At 39.6% G+C, this 20,164-nt stretch overlaps 1 protein-coding gene across 2 annotated transcripts; it reads right to left on the reverse strand.

Annotated features, from left to right (window-relative positions):
- Positions 1-3,412: 3,412 nt before the first annotated feature.
- LOC148035300 (very-long-chain (3R)-3-hydroxyacyl-CoA dehydratase PASTICCINO 2A-like) lies at positions 3,413-12,033 on the reverse strand. 2 transcript variants are annotated; one of them, XM_087680306.1, is made up of 10 exons: positions 11,880-12,033; positions 11,659-11,777; positions 11,376-11,487; positions 5,339-5,357; positions 5,135-5,223; positions 4,792-4,845; positions 4,627-4,697; positions 4,083-4,164; positions 3,872-3,968; positions 3,413-3,778 (listed from the first exon to the last, which is right to left on the reverse strand). In XM_087680306.1, exons 2-10 carry the CDS (start codon positions 11,718-11,720, stop codon positions 3,705-3,707), a joined length of 660 nt encoding a protein of 219 aa, XP_087536432.1. In that variant the 5' UTR covers positions 11,721-11,777; positions 11,880-12,033; the 3' UTR covers positions 3,413-3,704. The 2 variants fall into 2 exon arrangements, with proteins under 2 accessions (XP_087536432.1, XP_087536431.1); XM_087680305.1 differs by having other exon boundaries at positions 11,659-11,770; positions 11,880-12,028.
- Between the last annotated feature and the right edge of the window lie 8,131 nt (positions 12,034-20,164).

Below are 20,164 nucleotides of genomic sequence, written 5' to 3' on the forward strand. Positions count from 1 at the left end.
ATATTGTACTTGGACATCCACGTGGTAGTCGGGCACTTGAGCCAATGCCTTTGGAGCATGTGCCTCTTGAGGCCCAACCATCAGTGGAGGAGGAGATTTCTTCACCACCAAATTCACCCATTGAGTCAATATTGAATGTTCCAAAGACTTCATCAAAGGCAGAGCGATGAGGGTAGTGTTGGCCTCCTCATTGGACACGTGATATGCTCCATGATGCAATGATTGAGGGAGTTCTTAAGGAGTCACAATCACACAATGTCTTGCGACAATCTCAAAGAAACCAAGCACACTAATGAAGCTTGTTTGTACCAACTATTGTTTGATGTCTTGTGCCATACAAGATAGAGAGTCCACCTTCATAAAGGAGGCTTTGCACTCACAACATTGGAAGAAGGCTATGGAGCATAAGCTAGATGCTATTAAGCAAAATGGCACTTGGGATCTTGTGCCACTTTTTGTTCATAGAAAGTTGATTGGAGTCGAGTGGATCTTCAAGACCAAGTACCATAGTGACAACACTCTGGATAAGCACAATGTGCAACTCATTGCTAAAGGATTTGCACAACTAGAAGTGGATTTCCATGATACCTTTCCCTTACAACTCGAATGGTTACCACTAGGGCCGTTCTTACCTTGGCCAACTATAGGAGATGGCCAATTTATCAACTCAATGTGAAGTCTGCATTCCTTAATGGAGATTTAAAGGAGATCTATGTTGAGCAACCTCCTACATTTTCCTCTTCCAATGGCAAAGTTTATAGGTTGAAGAAGGCCCTTTATGGCCTCAAACAAGTTGGGTGTGCTTGGAATTAGAAAACAACTCATTTCTCAAAGAGAAGTTTGGGTACCTACATTCGATGCTACTAATCCCCAACTACACATCCACACCTCAATCCTACCAAAGGGCACACATTGTTCATGCTATACATAGATGATTTCATTTTGACAAGTGACCATGTTGAGAAGGTCAAGCAAACAAAGCAAGCACTACATGAGATGTTCAAGGTGGCGAATATGGGCCTTCTCCGCTTCTTTCTAGGTTATGAGATTTGGTAGACTCCAAAGGGAATTTTTATCTTGCAACAACAATATGCACAAGAGTTGATGACTTTTTAGATGTAGGGATGTAAGGCTATTTCTCCTCCCATGGATCCCAACTAAAAAAATACAATCCATGCAAATTCACCGATGGGGGTGATGGTTGCTACTCACTATAAGTAATTGACTGGTCATTGATATAGCTCCTAAATACTAAGATTGATTTTTTTTTCCCTATAGGCTTACTTGCCAAGTTCATGAGTGAACCTTCACCAATGGGGCGATGGATGCTACCTCCTATAGGCAATTGATTGGGTCATTGGTATAGCTCCTAAATACTCATGAGTGATCCCAAGCCAGCTCATTGAAAGGTTGCTATGTAGATTTTATAGTTTTTGAGGGGAACCTTTGAATGCTATGAAGATTTTATAGTTTCATATCCACCATCATTATTCACCATCATGCCAAGGTTCGTGGAGATGAAACATGTTGGTTGCTGCACTTGAGATCCATCACCATAGGAGAATACTCTTCGACACTCCTCCCTCAACCCACTCCCTCAAGAGCCATCAGTTGTTGGGCTGCTCTACCCTGGAGCATTGTGTACCTGCATTCATTCATTCATTTGTTTATCTTCATTCTTCAGTTTTGCAGCTCATTTAGCATCATTTAGCATCATCCTTTATTGTATTTCAATCATACTCTTAGACTATGTTTTCTTTTGCAACCCTAGCATATCTACACATAGTGTGAACACTGCAGTCAGACACAAAGCACTGACAGACATGGACCGTGCCAAGGCTCAAAATGGCCTTGCCATACTCTTGGCAGAGGCTCACTACCAACAGATGGACACAGAGAAAGACCAGTAAAGACATGTCTACTAACAATGTAAGAACTTTGTCCTCAACCAAGTATACATACTTGAGTACAGGACAAATTTGTATGGTGATCATATTGCGCATCTTAATTCTATAACCCCTTCAATTTTGGGGAGCCTCAAAACAAAGACGAAAGAAGAAATCAATACCAAAAATGGACACGGAAAGCCAAATATATTGTTAAAGAGTAAGCTTCTCATTGTTACCAATTACCTCCTACACCTGAGCTCGTTATCAATGAACAATTGTGTGAAGTGCCCCATTCAGTCAAGTTTTTATTAGACGAGTCACTCTCAAGTTTCAATCCATCTCCATCTGGCCACCTGCTATCACCATTCTGCCTTACATTGATCGGTACTGATCCCAAACAGCAGAACCAAGCACTCTTTGACAATTTGGGCCTCAATAATAGCTCCCAAATGGTCCTTACCTTCCAATCCACTAACCACTCGTCCACCAAGTCTCGGCATGAGTTCTGACCAACAGAGTTAGCTTCACATGAAGCTTGCCATGTGTACAGCTTGGCTCTGTTTCGCATGTGAAGCAAAACAGTGGCACTTCTGGTCAATTTTAATTCATAGAGAACTAATCAAGAATCATCTCTATTATGCTGACTGATTGCAGCAAAAGGAGACCCCATGTAATAACCATGGTTGCTCTTCACCCCACATACACTAAGCTCTTAAAGAACAATGGTTTCATGATGCCAAATACCCAAAGTCTGTCCCCTTTAAAGCTATAGTAAGGGAGAAAACAAAGTTAAGAGCCACTGCAATGCAGAGGTCTCTCGCCCTACAGAAGGGTAGATTTCTGAACATTCAAACAGTGGTTGTAGAGGACACTCCACATAATTTGAAAGGAAATTTCAGGCCATTCAAACAGAGATTGTAGAGGAGACTTGCATATTATCTGTGACACCCTGGTGCTCTGTTACATCCCAGTGCTGCTTTAGAGTTTTTGGGCAGTATGCAGAATATTTGCTACCATCACTCACTCACCAATTGAGTTTGTTCCAAAGATATAATTGCCACTTCTTCTCTATGCCCAATAGTTGCAGGTGCACTTGCCCATTTGTATCCATGCCAAAGCCCAAGTTTGAATCAGATATGCAGCCACAAAGTAAGTTTAGCTAATATAAATAGCCTCTCACATGACAAGCAGATATTTGTTTGGCTTCCTTACCGGTGTTCCAAAGGCCCATTATACCAAGCCATCATGCACATAAGGCTTCAAAACATAGGGCCTCAATGCAACAGATGATGCAAAAAGAGAAGACCTTAACATGAATACATATAAATGCCTCAGCAATGCCCACATGTGTATGCATGCAGGCCATTTAAGCCCAAGCACATTCTCTAATATGATGAGGTGTCTGTGCTATCCCATGCAATGATTATAACTGATTTGCATAACATGAGAGAAGGTGCAATATCAAGCTCTCTGGTTTGTAAAGCATGGACCATTTGAGAGTAGCATGCAACAATGGAAATGACTTTAAACAAGTGCCACGAAGCAAGCCTATTGTCTATTTTAACTGTAAGAAATATAGATCATCACTCAGTAGATTCTCAAAAAATGAGGATTTGGGTATTTGACCAAATGATAACTATACTTCAGTCATTTGAGAATGAACTGAAGTCGATCTTTGCTGGTCCAGAGTTCTACCAGGCGCTGAAGTGTTCTTACCAGCAGCCTAGGTATACACCTTTTCCATGATACAAATGGCAGCTAGGTATTCACCTAGAGATAGAAAATATTAGAAAAGTTCTCCTCTGTTCAGAGTTCTCAATCACTCTTCTTTGTCTTTGCCAAGGCTTTGCCTCTTTGCCCAATCATGTAGGTATACATGTAAGGGCTCCCTGCAATAGTCCCATAAAGTAATTAAAGAACTTGTTTTTGCAATACTAGCATACATCTTAGGAAGAACCAAGCAAAGGAGCAAAGCTTAGTACCAGGGACATATGTGGCCAGAGTGGCAAGGGTGGCAAAATAGTTGTCGAATGCAAAGTTCACCTTGTTAGGCATCCTGAGACAGTACTTCTCCGATACCTGTAATATTAAGAATCAAAGAAGCATATTAGCAAACAGCAATTGCACACCAACAGTAGCACACATTAAAGCAGAAATGAAAAGACATTGAGAGTAAATACATCTACAAATCACCTTGATGTAAGGAAGTGCAAGATAAATAAGACCAACTTCACTGGTTATCCCAGTTGGGTAGAGAACAAAGAAAGTGCTATATCTGCAAGTAGCATGGTACATTAGACCAATAAAGAACATAATGCATTGGATTGATAGATGACACCATCCACCTCAAAGACTGTAAGCCTATGGAATTTTATCAATATAAAGAATACAATAAACATAGCATCAGAATTTTATAATGCCTAGCCATGACAATACTAGCACAGACAACTAAAGATAAAGCACAAATTTGTAATAGTAACTGACGAACAAACCAAACTGACAAGAACAAAGAATAAGAGGGCTTGACAGGCAATCAGAGATATTAGCAGAGCAAGAACCAGATTAAGGACCTCTCTGGGAAGGCATCAATTCACTGGGTTGAGATCTTCGCACTTGCCTCAAAGTTGCTATGTTAACCCTCACTCAGATCTTGCTTCATACTTCACCAGCGTATGTTTTCATTGCAGCTAACTTTCAATAGTTTCATTTCATCTGGGTAAAGAAAAAGGCCATTTACCTCAACCACTGTAACCATCGAGGAGTAATGCCAAAAGCCTCTCTCATTCCAAAGAATGAATACCTAATTAACTGGTCATCAGATTGTAAAAGTATACAGTGCACAATCAGTACTTAAAAGTAGCATGGTGCCCCAAAGGATGTACAGGCACCAGAGAAAGAATACCTCTGTAATGGACCAACTCAAAACAAGAGAGCTAACAAGTGGGTGGGTCCGTGTCTGTATGTCAACCAGAAACAAATAAATCAATTGATCAATCATACTATTAATAAAATAATTAATCATGAAATTATACTATTTTCTCAGAGCAGCATACTAAGTCAGTCTCAAACAAATAAAATGATTATCAAACAGTAAATTTTACAACTTGTTTGAAAAGCCACCCTTATGAGTGTCGGTCCAATACACCCAGCTTGTTGGTAATAATGCTAAATGACTCAAGTCTCTTTCGTTCTGATTATTCAAACACAAGAGCTGCTTAGGTAATGCCCAGCCTCCACTTGCATACCTCTGGAAAGCTCCATAAAATAGCCCAAGTTACAAAGAGACGGGATCCAATCTGAGGCACCATGGCAGAAATGGGTGAACGAACAATGCCTGCAACAAGCCATGGATGTATTAAGCATTCCGTTCACAATGCCTGCAACAAGCCATGGATGTATTAAGCGTTCATACATTAAGAACAAACACCCCAAAAAGGGCACATGCTTACCTACGAGACCATTGAAGATCTTCACACCAGCAAATCATGCAAAAGCCAAACAGGAAAAGTTAGGAAGAACAAAATATCTTTCAGGGTTGAATTTGGAACATATCTGTTGACTACACAATCAAGCAGTCCTTGCACATACAAAAGCTGACAATCATAGTTCTAGCCCTCTTGACACCTATTGAAACCTGACACCTGGATAAGGCTTGTTAACCAAGAGCTTCATACCCCCTAGAGCCTTACAACAGATCTAGACTCTAGCTACAGGTTTACGATCTTTCTTAACCTGAAATACTGACGAGAGAACTTTCATTAAGTTTCACATTTACAAGTTTTATGGTACTATCTTTTACAATTACTACCAGTTTGGAAGGCTCCATGTACCCTATTTTAAGGTGTTTACATGTTTAGTGCTAGCGTGACTTATGCTAGCCAATTCATGACTATGGCATGCTCTGTTAAATCTGTAAGTTGCAGTATTTGGGTGGATCCTTAGAATGGACATGATGGATTGTATGCTTGTGGGTGACAGTGAGAGTAAGACGACACTTGTCATGAGGACATGTATTTTTGAAACCTCACTTAACATGTGGATTAATTTTTAATCACATGATTAAGTAAATGATGCAAAAACCATTTGGGAAGGCTATCACTTGTGAAAAATAGCCATGCAAGACTGAAAAACGTCTTTAGAGGCTGGAGAGAGAGTATAAATTCAGCCTGCAAGAGAGAGGGAGAGGAGGTTGCTGGTCTGATTTGTAGAGACAGCATCTATAGGCTGTTGAGGCAGGGCAGCAGCAGTAAATGACTGATTTTCTTCAGTTCTTTGCATTTACATGCTGTTGTGGCAGGGCAGCAGCTGCACTTGACTGATCTTTAGTCATTCTTCGCGACAAAACTCTGAATTTTCTCTCTCTACAGCTTTCCCTCTCATCTCCCAGCCATTTCACAGCCTTGCTCCGAAGATCTCAACATTTGGACCCTTGGAGGCTGAGAAATTGCAAATTTCTCTGCTGTAAACCCTAATTTACAGCAAAAATTAGGATTTAGCAACAGCCTTGGGAAGCGTGCCAAAAATTGGAAGCTCCAAGACTTGGATTCAACAAGATTGAAGGTGAATTTTAGCTGAATTCAAGTGGAGGACTAGCCAACCATTGAATTTGGGGAATTTCCATCATCTATGAAGTGGATGAAGGCCAATTGAGTGCCCAAATCAAGGGGCAAAATAGATTGAAGACTTGCTGGTCACTTTGGACAACAAGAGGAGTTGAAATACCGAAAGGGATTGGGAGAATCCCATTGTAAGTCAACTTTTTATTCAATAAAGCTAAAGAAATGCCGAAAGGGGCACCAATTTTGGGACCAATCGGGTGTGCATTGTCCAAGATCAGTAGGTAAATTTGTATTTTCAGATTTGCATTTATTGTTTGCTGCTGTAATTAAGTTGTAATCAGGGATTTACCACCCTACCCCAGGAGGAAGGCTGGTTTCAGCACTTGCTGTCATAGCTGAATTCCTTGTGTTTATTCTGACCAAGGATGCCAAAAATTGCATTTTTGGTTGTCAAGCCATCTTGATGTCACATGAATGCTGCTGTCATAGCCAAATGTTTGTGTTTATTCTCGTCAATGTTGTCAAAAGTTACATTTTTACTTGTTAAGCCACGTTAATGTCACATCGAGCAATTGGCTGGATATTGCATAAGCATCACATCAACATGGGAAGTTATATGGCTACTGGTCAAATCATCCGCAATAGTATAGTTTTTCCATATGTTTCCATACAGCAAATACTGATGGATGATGCAACCCTGGGGGGCAGATCATGCGTAGTTCTAAATTTATGGGGGAAAAAACTAGGCAATAATATGGTACACTTTGAAATTTACTGCTATTCAAAACAGTAGACAACAGTGAATGGGGAAGTGGAGAAACAGCCTCATTTTCACAAAACCGCAGTCTTTTCATGTCTCGAATCCCTATTCTTTATTCCAACAAGGTCAAGAATGTTTCCCCTTTTGCATACGGGTCTCAAATCACTGATTTCATGCATTTGATTCAACCAGCCATACACATTTGATTCCGACTATGTCCACTTGCTTTCTTGCCAGTTTGCCTATGAGGCAATGCATGTACAGATCTAACTTTGACTGTTTTCTCAATCTCTACTTCAAGATTTGTGCATTTTGAGGACATAGGAACCACTGCATCAATCCACAATACATGTTCTCTGGAATTAAAGGACATCAAGACATCTATGGTGATATTTGCATCACTAGCTTCATCAAGTGTGATGTTTCAAACACTGCATTTTATTTTCACAACAAACCATCAGATGGGAATGCTACTCGTTCATCATTAGAGAGTCAATTACATGACAACTTGCATTCCAAGTGTAATCCAGATGATTTGCAGTTTAGCTCAAGGGTGTTCAACCATTCACTTGTAGAACAAGTTAGCTCCAGCTACAAAAAGATTGCACCAAGCTAGAGTGAGTGTAGTACTTACTTCCTACATTAAATATGCATATAATCCACCAAAAGGAAGAGGGATCAATGGATTTGGACACTTGTATAGTACATAATCCTCTCCACTTCACTATGTCCCTTTTTGGGATGAACTGCCTCTACATCTTGCAAAGCACATGTCATCCTGATCTAAAAAGTAGCTCCTATGTAACGAAGGTCGTCTATGATGTAGACACCTTGATCTCACTTATGTATAAGTACTAAGCCCTATGGTGAATGCACCTTTTGCATCAGCCTATATAAGTTAACCCCTTGCATTAAATAATGTGCTCTCTTGCAACATCCATTGTGAGATGACACCGACCTAGAGCAAAGAATTTGTAACAAAGCAGTACATCAAACTCTACAGTTCAGAAAGAGAGTCCTCTTTCGTGACACCACCTCTTATAATTTTGTTTTTAGCCTTTGGAAAAAGACAGTCCTGGTTTTTTTTCTAAAACTTGATGCCACATGAGTTTTCAAAGACAATGCCTGCTGCTTTCCAATCGTCATCATCTTCTTTTCTATTCTCCTATTGCACAATTGTTCCTCCAAATTTCACCCTCTCCAAGTGTTTCCTCCTTTTCTAAACTATTTAGAAGATATCATCAATGTTTTGAGTCCTTTGGGAGTAGATTGCTCCAACAACAAGCACCTTGCAATTGAAAGCAAATCTTCCTAGAATTGTGTCAGCTTTGAGTGCCATTGCATAATGCCCCAAATTTTGCACAACAACACAATGCTGACCAGCTACCACAACCTCCACCCAGCTACAAACCGATGTCTAGTATAGACACTATCTTTGCCTTCTAGTCCAACATAATCTAGTTCTCAAGGGTATATGAGTAGGCTCCTTACAGAATATTACACATCTACCAACCTTGCTACAACAATGCTTGCTATGTGTCGTATATCATCATCAACCCAATGAGCCAAGAATTTGCATTCAAGAGTAACAAAGAAGGCCATATTGTGCATTGTCCAATGCACATCATCACCCTATGCAATCACAACATCAGTTGTCAACCACAATCCACCTGGACGTAACAATGCCTCCTCATATCCCCAAGAACAACTTCATCACTCTGCATCTACCACCATCTCTACCCAAGCGACCTCGGCCACCCCACATACTCTCTAAATTGCACCTTGTCCATTGTCGCCACTAGTCCCATCAGCTATAGTAAGTACGGTTTAAATCTTATCTACTTATTACACTTGTAAGATTATTCCCATAGCAAAGCAGCCCCACTTCAGAATCCTACAACAAGAGGGGTCATATCATGGAGAAGTATCATTTTGGCTTTGAAGCTAACCAAGGACAAGAAGAAGAGCCATTCTAAGAAGAAGCTTCTACAAACATGGAGGCAACTTCTATCAACAAGCTTTCAAAATGGGCCAAAAAAGGCATACCCATGTGTTAGACCTTGCTAAGGGACGCCAACCATTGGCAAATACATTTGATCTTTGCAAGTAAGGGAGAATCACCAAACCTATGAGGATCCATTTTGACAAGAAGCTCTGATAACATGGAGGCAACTTCCATCCACAAGCTTCCAAAAGGACCAAGAAGGGCCTACTCCATGTGTTAGGCCCTACTAAGGGATGGCAACCCTTGACAACACATTTGATATTTGCAAGCAAGGGAAGATCACCAAACCTATCAAGAGAAGCCTTTGTCTACAACAACAAAAAGTCTATCAATGTGCAAGGAGTTTTGATATCACAAGCACACGTTATCTCTACTAACTGTTGGGAGCTTGTGACATTTGAGCATTTCATAAATGGAATTTTGTAAGTTAGGCATTCTATTTGTTTGCTTTTGTAATTCAAGATGATTACATAAACCTCAATTTGTTTCAATAAACTCATTTGAGGATGACCCAATAGGGCTTCATCAATTTCATCTACTACATAGTTGCATGTAACCACCTTTGATGTGACTTAACTAAATTTGAGACATGGAAGGATTGTAGGGACAAAATGTTTCAACACTTGGCAAAGTGCATGTGCCATCCAAATCAAAAAAGCATATTCCTGCATGACTGAGGTTTGTCCACTACATAGTTGCATGTAACAACCTTTGGCATGACTAGCTAGATTTGAGACATGGAAGGATTATTGGGACAAAATGTTGCAAACCCTTGGCAAAGTACATGGGCCATCCAAATCTGAAAAGCAAATTGCTACATAACTCAAGTCATCTGAGGTTTAGGCACCTATGTGAGCCCTATGGTGAATACAACTTTTATATTAGCATGGATAAGGCAACCCTTTGGAAGATAAACTTATCTTGTGTATCTCCTTACAACATGTCTATTGTGAGCCTACCTCAAAGCCAACATTCATTTCTAGAAAATTGAAAACATTTTTTTTAGATTTTTGAAGCTAATTTAAGGAGCAAGATTGATATGGAAGCATAGATCACAATGTAAGGCTTTCACATGTAACAAGATAAGTACCAACATTAATACATGCATTGCTCATCAATAACAAAGGACAACCACCTTGGGACCCTTAGACCCCAAAGCTAAGATCTCAAGGCATGTCAAGTGAGGGAGTATCCCAACTACCACTATGATGGCCATCACTCCATCTCCTTAGATCTAGACTATTTGAAGCCTCTTCAAGACAAACTGTGGCACGACTATTGTGCAGCAACCAAACTTCCTGTATCAGACATCAGCCGCATGCTAACTTCAAGCTTCCTTCATGTCTTTGTTTGTGAAAAACTCCAGTATGCTCAGCTCATTCTTGTCACCATCTAGATGCATAGCCTATTCTCACACCACCTAAATTCTCATGGCATTCTCTGCCAGCCCATGTCGCTGCACCAATTAATGTTCCCTAGTCTCGGCCATGTTCATCCCTCTGTCCCTGCAACTATTATTCAACTTTCCCTTCACACCCAGCTTTGTCAGCAACTCCCTTTAGCTGTGCTCTACCCACTTGCCGTTTGTTGAGAAAAATGCACCCACAGACTATATAAGAGACACACAACACTCTCACTGTTGCACTTAGGAAAGCAAAAATGCCTTTGGACATTATTTGCTTGTTTGACAACATTTCAATCCACCTCACAATCTTTAAAGGAAATGGGGACTGTCACGTACAACCAGCCGAAATTAGCAAGAAGATTTATGATTGAAACATCGCAATTGAGACAGTTACAATCTTAGTTTGTACTGAGATTTGTTTCGGCCTCTGGATATGGATTAAATTGGACTGGGGTTGGCTTGCACGACTTGGCATCCAACGGGTCAGTACTACATTCATGTGCTCAAGATTGGTCCTGAATGGCATGCATAGCTACTCTGGTACAGCCATACATCATAATAAAACGATATCCAACAAAGTTCTTTCTCTTGTTTCTAAAACGCCACGGTTCTTCAGATTATTGTCAATTATCTAATGACCTAACCGAGTAAATTGAGGTAGATCATCCAACTACAGTAGATTCCCAGCTTGAGGCATGCAAGAGCTATGAAACTTTTAGACCGGAACAGTCAGCAAAGTAACTCAATTGTTACAAACCTCCAAGAGCGCTGCAGTTTGGGCGAACTGCAGGGGCTTCTCAACAGCATCATATACGGCGGCATAGCCAGATGTCCTCAGAGTTTGCACTGCGTGATACAGCACTTGAAGCCTGCAGAAAGAGAAGACACGGATGTCATAATGGGAAACCCTGGCTCCCACTCATCAGCAAACGGTGATTTTGAAATGGCAGATGGCACATTTACAGGAACAAAGGATGATCACACCCAACCACGTAAAGAAAGACAATGGATTGAGAAGACGGGCAAAAACGGATTCCTACCAGCCAACAAATACGACCCAGTTGTAGACGGCCAGGTAAAATCGCTTCAAGACGCCAGCCATGGCTTGTGCTTGAGTGAAAGGAAGGAGCAGGGGAGAGACGAGATAGCTACCTACGGACTAAAGCATGATAATTCAGAAGCAGGGGAGATAGTGTTATGTATGGTAAACTGGTTGAGGTATTAGTAAGGTAGGAAGGAAACATTCATTACAAGCCTTCACCTGCTTCCTCGCGCATTCAAGGCAGCTGATCTCTCGCCCTTTTGAGTACACTGTACACCCCAAGGGCCTCTGTCACATTCATTGCTTCTCGTCACTTCATGGTGCAAATGCCAATGTTCACATAAAAGCTGAGGTTTAAACTTTAGTGTCAAGCCAATTAGTATAAACATCACTGGGAAAAACATGCCCTTCCCGGCATACTTATGGAACCTTCCCCCTAATATGGGCAAACGAGTCTATATACCACCGTTGGCTCGTCCTTCTTGAAACATAATCTATCTTTTGTGTGATAAGGCAAAGCAAAAACCTAACTTCATCGACATAAATGTTCCCTATGCTAGTGAGTTGCACCTCAAGCTTACTTGGAGTAAGCTCGTTGGGCCCTACTATTAGTGTGTCCAACAGGGCCATTACTACAAAAAATGCCCTTCATTGCAACAAGGATATACTGGCATGCCTCTAGCAGACAAGGGATCATCATAAGTTGTGGTGAAGGAAGCTCACAAGAAAGATTCTACCAAGGAGGAAAATAATATTGAGAATGGTAGTGATTTGGTACGTAATCAAAAAGCTAAGGCCAACGTAGGAAAACAAAGGATGGAGCTCTTGAATAGTACTTGGGTCAAGCTATCCCATATTAAGAATTTTTGGACCAAGGTGGCAATACCTAAAGGGAGCCGAGGTAGAGGCAATGCCTTTGCACATATTAGCAAGGTCTTACTAGAGCACCTAGACCAAGAATACCCCAACTGAGGTACCAAAAATCACCTTGCATGTGATCTATATGGAACCAAGTAGCAAGATTCACATGAAGTCTAATCTACATGAAATTAAGTGGCAATATTCAAACTAGTTTGAGTGATATCTCAAGAGAGGTGTTTTCACAAATGTGATAATGATTGCAAATTGAAACTCTCCACTAGGCACTCCTCCACATGCCCGTGCACACTTCGAGATTTGACAATGCTTTCCACTAATTTCTTCTTACGCAAACATCATTAGGGCCATGTGTATTTGTCATATCATAAGATTCATTGTTCCAAGAGATGCTTACCATAGGAGACTTGCCATTTTATGAGCAATATATCAAGAGAGGTGCTTTCATAGTTTTGATGATGATTGCACATCTAGACTCTCCACCAAGCACTCCCCCAAAAAAGCAAGTGTAGGTACCAAAAGAAAAACCTCACCACTCCTAGCATGCAACTTATGTTCTTGGATAGCACAACATCAAGGTCCTCTTGTTGTTCCCATTTCCAAAAGAGGCCACTCCATTAATCCCCTTAGCATTGTTGGTCGCCAACTTTATACTTTCTTGAGTCATCTTTGAGTTGGCTTTGAGTGCTTGGAACCCTGTCAAACCCTTTTTCCCTTTTCTCCTAATTTGCTCAATCACTAAATCATGTACTAATAGGAGACTCCCAACATGGCCTATTCTGCACCAATCCAGAAATGGCAAGGCTCTTATGGAAAGCATCTCTTGGAGTAGTGAATCTTTAGATATAAGAAATGTGCATGGCACTAATGATGTTCATGTGAGGAGGAATCAATGGTGAAAATTGACAAATCTAGAAATGTGTAATGCCTTGATGACAAGGGATTTTAACATGGTCCTTAATGATGTTGATTCCTCTTCATAGGCAACCAAAGCTTATGGCGAGGAGCTAGAAGCATGGGAGGGCTTCACCAATAAGCTAGATTTAACTTATTTGAATGATTTTTGTCAATGAAAGATCACAAATATACAACTTTTAAAGTTATCCTAGCTACTGGGGCAAGTTGGATCGCTAGTACTACTCTATTTAGATAAGAATGGCTCCCTCAGATTATTGCCACAAAGGTGGATTATTGTGTTGCTTTCGGGTCACTTATTGGTTCACCTAGCAATGCCCTCTTTCGAGCCTCAAAGATTAAAAGGTCAGCATGAGTGGCTTGTTACTAGCTATAGGCACTTTAGGCACATTGTCTTCAATTACATGATTAAAGGAGTAATCAATGTGCTAAAGGAGGATATTGCTTGGGCACCAGTCTTCTATTGTACACAAGACTGATCCCATCAATTTTTTGACTTGTACATAAAAAGAGCCCTCTGGTTGGGGATAAAGCTTGCTTTAACTTCAGCCTATAACCCTGAAGGAAATAGCAAAAGTGAAAGAGGTCATCCACCTATTGTGAAGGCATTAGCAAAAGCATGTGGAGAGAAGATAAAAGAGTGGCCACGATTGCTCCCTTATGCTTTGTGGGATGACAGAACAACTCATAGTGTTGTTACAGGATATATGCCTACAGAATTGATGTATGGTCAAAAACCTATCATGCTAATAGAAGAGATGAATGTCACATGGAGTGTGTTACCTTGGGAGGAGGAGTTGAATCGAGAGTTGTTGGCCTTACGCATTAGACAGTTGGAAAGAAAGTCAGAAGACATAGAGGCACCAACTACAAAGTTAAGGGCAACAAGGATACAGAACAAGAAACGGTTTGGCAAAAGACATAGACTGAGACCAAGAACCATAAAAGATGGGGATTGGGTATTGGTTTATGATAGCAGTTTAGATAACCAGCATAGTGCCATGCGTTAAGTTTCCAAGAGATGGTTTGGACCCTATATGGTAAGACAGGTGTTTGATAATGCTACATATGCATTAAATGAGCTAGATGGGATAGCCATAAAACTTCCGGTAGCAGGGAAAAGAATCAAATTATTCAAAAGGCTGGAATCTACTACTTATGAGTTGCCAGAATTGGAAGAAAATAGTGGCCATGATACAAGGGCTAGCCAGGAAGATATGGAAGATGAAGAAGTAAAGGATATGGTTGCAGAGGATGAGGAGGACTCAGAATCCGATGACAACTAGGATTTTGGCACATATCGGAGGATGTGCAGGTTCGGAGGGGGTGGATGTCGTGATGTTATGAGGACATAGTGTGAAAATGTATGGAATGCATCATCATCCAACTTCTATATTGATCTAGAGAGTCAATGTGATCTGAGCCATTAATATTAGTACGAGTTGCATAAATTATCCGAAAATACTAGATTTTTGGATAATTTCAGTCTATTTCTGATATTATTTATTGTAAAAATCCGAAAAAGTTAGAAAAAGCTTCAAGATTAGGATGGCATGCAAAAAGCTAGTTGCTTTTTTAGCCAGTTAGCGGATTTTCATAAGAAGGACAGATTGACGAAATCACGCGCGTCGCGATCACTGTAAACAGAGTGAAAACTGTAGATTGAACTGAAAGAAGAAGAAGGAGTGATCTGGGAGATCCGTAGCAGGTGTTCTACGGTTTTACCCCCCTTTCGGAGTCAACAGAGCCATCAAATTTGGGTTCCGGGCAGCAGAGAAAGAGCTGATTTTTGTGATCCATGTTTTTGGTCTACGAAGGAGCTCCAGGAGAACTAATGCCTGGAGATTGCTTCTGAGTAGAGCAAAGGTTCCAGGTTCTTTCAATACATATTGTTTCAATTCATTGTGATTTGTTTTTGTCGTGTTTACCACTTGGGGTATTCTCTATCTTCTCTTCCATCTCCTATCTCTACTTCCTTCTACTTCTGATCCCTGGTGGATTCGACCTTTCGACAAAAACCCCTTCGACAGCGCTCCACAAAGCATGTATTTGATCTCCAAGCTCAAAAAATAGCCCAATTTACAATTAGCACGCTTTAGCTTTTGTGTTTGCTTTTGTGCCACTAAAGAATTAAAGCTATTGGGTGCCCAAGGAGTCGGGTGGTACCCAAATACAATGTCCAATACAAATATTTAAATCGTGCGTCCTTGCGCATACAAAAATAATAAATAAATATCAAGTGCTTTAATAAATAAGTGTATCAAAATATTGGCGCCATGCCCAAGATGCGCGCCCATCAAAAATTGATAATAATTTGAATACACGCTATTCTCCAATGCTTCCCAACGCCACCGCTGCTTGCTCTACACATCAACTGAAGCATTCACAATTGTTAGAAAAATAATAAAATTAAACCGACAAAGTGAATACCTAGTAGTCTTCAGCTACAAAATAAATAAATTGGTTAGAACTCAATCCTAATCTTAATTTATTATGAGTGCACACTCTAAACTCATAAACGTCTATTAATTTAAATATGTATTTTGTGGAATCACCCACTATGGAATCACCCACTTGCACATTAAATTAACAAGATGCCCGAAAAGGATAGGCGTACCCATCGACTTTTCACACAAAGAATTCACCTTGTGTATGAGCCCCAGTAATAAAATTTTACGGAATCCACCGCAAAACCTCACGAAATCCACCGTGGAATATGCCTCCTGGCATCAGGCTTAGGCAAGGAGAGTACACTGAAATCGCTCTTTGGATAACAACCCCATGGATGCTAGAGTGCTACAGAAGAGTAACAATAAGATAGGCATCACTCAAGCACAAGCCAAATCAGAGAAGAAGAAGATAATAATAGAAAGAGGAAAAAGAAAACCAATTTTTAAAGAGAGCCTTAATGAATAGGGTGTATGTTGGAATGAAGAGGGGTTTTAAAAGGTGACGTTGAAGACATACGCAAAATAAAATAACTAACCTGACAAAGAATAATTGCCTCATCATCAAGGAAAAATTGGAAGTGGACTCTAGAGCAAGGCTTTACCAAGTGCTCGGGAAGACTTGAAGGAAAGGCTAGACTTAAGATCAAGGAAACAAGAAAGGATGAGGTGAGTGGCACCCACGAGCAACAATCCAATTTAATGCACGACTTGACTCAACTCTACTTAACAATTATCAAATGTACTTCTACTGTGGATTTGCCACTTGAGAGCACATAATTGGCATAATTGCAATAGCTTGCACACCCCATTGAACAATTGAGGGCCATCAACCCAACCCCATTTGGCTCAATACTCAAATGCTCACCACTTAGACACTTGAGTGGTTACACATTGCATGGGCTCAACATAAGAGAGAAATACATGATCATATCTTAGTGAGCTTTCAAACTAGTAGGAAAGTGGAAAGAAGGCACTTAGTACTGAAAGGAGGAAGGCATTTGTAGCCCCTACTTGTTATGTGCCTTGATAAGCTACCTACAATGATCACTACCACACCCAACAAAGAAAGGGTATTGAAACAAGGGCTAGAGGAGAAGAGCAGGAGTGAGGCGACCAAGTCAAGTTAAAGCCAATGGAGAAAAGAGGAGTTGGGCACATATGCGATGGTACATGAGAGCGAATAAGGGGAAAGTAGTATGCATTGAAGGAGGTAGGGGAGGTAAGAAGAAACCAAACGTGCTCGTTAATGGCTTCACGATTATGATTGAGACCTTTACTAAACTTTTCTTTTAAAAAAGGTGATGAAATATTCATGCATCTTTAGTGATAACATGCAAAGGTAAACCCTCAACTTCTTTTGCAAAATGGTTGGAACCTTTTGGATGATTCTTAAATGCATTCATCTTGTACATTAAATGGTTCTTCAAAAACCTTTGTAGGTTCATTTTTAAATTTTCTTATGTTACTAGTATACTTCCATCCAAATCAGTCCTATCATTAAATAAAGTATATCATAGGCCAAAATTTGTAGTCATTTCACAAAAAATAACTTTAGGTTTAATGTAATCAAAGCCTTTGTTTGCAAACTTAATGTGAACAAATCTCCTACATTTTAAATTTAAATGATGAAATTTTAGGAGATTATTGGTATTTATGTAGAGAAAACTTACTAGTTTCTTGCCTTGGCTTCTTGCTAGAAGTCCAACCTCTGCATGAAGATGCCAAATATAGTGTTCTTTTGTTGTCACTATTCTCCTTTTGTGGCCTTAATACCAATTCCATGGTATTGGTAGTTGGGGTATTGGAAAGAGTGGGAAGGCAAGATGTGCATGTAATGAGTTCTTGGTTAGAGCATTTAGTATGGTCAAGCTTAGATAATAAAAAGTGAAAATCAAATGGGAACTCTAATGATAGTAGGTTGCTTGGCTTGTATAGTCGAGGATCTACATTGATCTACATCTTCTTGTGACATGTTACAAATCAAAGTTAGAGATTGGATTGTAAAAGTAATGCAATGATTTATTACTTCAAATTTGAGAGTTTTGTGTTCAACCCTAATGGACTCCAACTCTAGATGTCTAAGAGAAAGAAGTGGTACAACTCCAAAAAAGGCAAGGGAAACTATTCTATTTGAATGTGTTTATACTACCTTTCTAGTGAGCGATTAAATATTTTCCTATTTTTTAGGATCTAGGAGATCTAGATCTAATAAAGAAAAGCCTTAAGATTTAATAACATTACAAGGTGGTAGGCAAGATTTTTCTATTCTCTAGTATCTAGAAGGTCTAGATTTATAAGAGAATAGTCTTAAGATTCAATAACATTACAAGGGAGTAGGATTAACAAAAGTCCATTCACTTAATACAACTTATTAACTATGCCAAGTAGCGAGGACTCAAGAGATATATAATTCCTAATCATTGGAATCCTCACAATTTTTTTTGGGTAATGAAATTGATAGACTAGTAAGACAATCTACTATGGAGTTGGGTTCTTTTCAAACCTTTACCAAGAGGGAAATCTAATCTTTGATAGTTGTAATGTGCCTATCTAACAACAATCAATGTTGCATATTTTTAGTAGTCCATTAAGAAGTAATCAAGGTAATTACCATTCCAAACTCCTTAGAAAAACCAAACATTCATAACCTTGAATTGCTTGAGTCTACCTTGCAAGAGAAGCTTCATCTCAACCCCACAAGGATTGATCTGAAATGTGGCCTAAATTAATACTACAATCTCCTATTAGCATTTTTCTAGCATTAGTTTTTGAGATGAGTACATTGCTATCATCCCTCAAATTGAAGCGAATCATTACCGCGCTAGGTTCAAAGAGAGTGAGAAACAAGGGGGAGCAATACATGTCGACCCCTTTGCTTGTAAGGTATAGTATCAACTTAGGCCCCCTAAAAGGGCATTGGTTGGGTTCTAGGATGACACACTAGGACAAGTAGCATTCAACCCTTCCTAGTTTATCCTCTAATGTTCAAGTTTTTATGGAAGCCTCTCAACAACATGAGACCACCCTTCCATAGGAAATATTTATTGGGGTTCTAACCACATACTTCTATGGAGGAGTCTTTTTAGAGTTCTAGTTATTTATTTAAATTTATTATCTTTATTCTCATTCTAGAAATTATTCAAGTCCATATCTAAAATTAAACCCACCAAGTCTCAACCTCGGTTAGCATCAGGGCCTTCCAGGAGATCCACTCAAATCGTAGGGGTTTAGCTAGTCCTGGTACACCCAAGGAATTACGATCAACACCCCTTGGCTCCTTGGCGCATCCTAGCATGCAACAAGTCCCTACTAAGAGACGTCTCGTGTCTAGTGCCATTCCTAGCAATCTGGAGCAGTAATCCAACTCCTTTAGTGAAAAGCTAGTGCATCTAACCTTAGGGGAGGTCTAGTCTACACGTCCAATAATTAACCTGTTTTGGATATATTGATTCTTTGCATCGAGAAACAATGAAAACATTCCTTTCAATGTGGCAAGCATCATGATAAAATATACTTATGCATGAGGGTTCATCTTAGCCTAAGCTTACAAGCATAGGTTTGGCTTGATTTTTGTGTTACGATTCCCAATGAGGTGCCTGTCATTGAGTTATCTCATTCCCAATCTGGGTAACAAGATGATGCTTCTATTTTGAGCATCAAAGGTCTCATTTTTAGAAAGACCAAGTTATCTTTTCATATCAACTTCATCAAGATTTATGATTCTATCCAATAATAAAATACTCATCAAGATACCTTGCTTGATAATTTCATAGTAAAAAGGGTTGACATTTCCTAACCCTTGCTAGCTCGAGAGGTTAATCTTTCTCTACTAATAGATTTAAATCATTAGGATAATTATTAATAAATGTTCCTAATTATCTTAACAATTCCTTAAAATTTTATTTCTTTGTCACCTAAAGATTTTTTTTCCAAAGATGAAAGTTAACTTTGATATTTAACGAATCAATCATTTCTTCATCACATATTTTTAATATCAATAATTTAGAAGTTCTAGAATACTCACTAGATACCATTATGGGAGTGCATTCCTATTTAAATTTCCTCCTAAGTACCTACAATTTCTTGTCCATCTACTTGACATATCATGTATCCACAAGGATCGTGGAATGCCTAGTAGTTGTGATCTAGATTATCGACACTATTCATCCAATTTTCTATTGTTATTTCATCAAGATTACTTCGAAATACGAGGAAAACAACCTAGAGTTGAATTGGTAAGATGGGGACGTCGCTCACATGTGA

This window comes from Lygodium microphyllum, chromosome 6 (genome assembly GCF_053477565.2).
Source record: "Lygodium microphyllum isolate KBCC chromosome 6, Lygodium_microphyllum_v1.1.10, whole genome shotgun sequence".
In the NCBI taxonomy this organism is placed as follows: domain Eukaryota; kingdom Viridiplantae; phylum Streptophyta; class Polypodiopsida; order Schizaeales; family Lygodiaceae; genus Lygodium; species Lygodium microphyllum.

Excerpts from the sequence above, each read along its gene's own strand:
- LOC148035300 (XM_087680305.1), bottom strand. Across the intron at positions 4,846-5,134 it reads TTTTATGGAGCTTTCCAGAG|ACACGGACCCACCCACTTGT; the intron begins GTATGCAAGTGG and ends GTTGACATACAG. Across the intron at positions 3,779-3,871 it reads TCTGGCCACATATGTCCCTG|GGAGCCCTTACATGTATACC; the intron begins GTACTAAGCTTT and ends GGACTATTGCAG.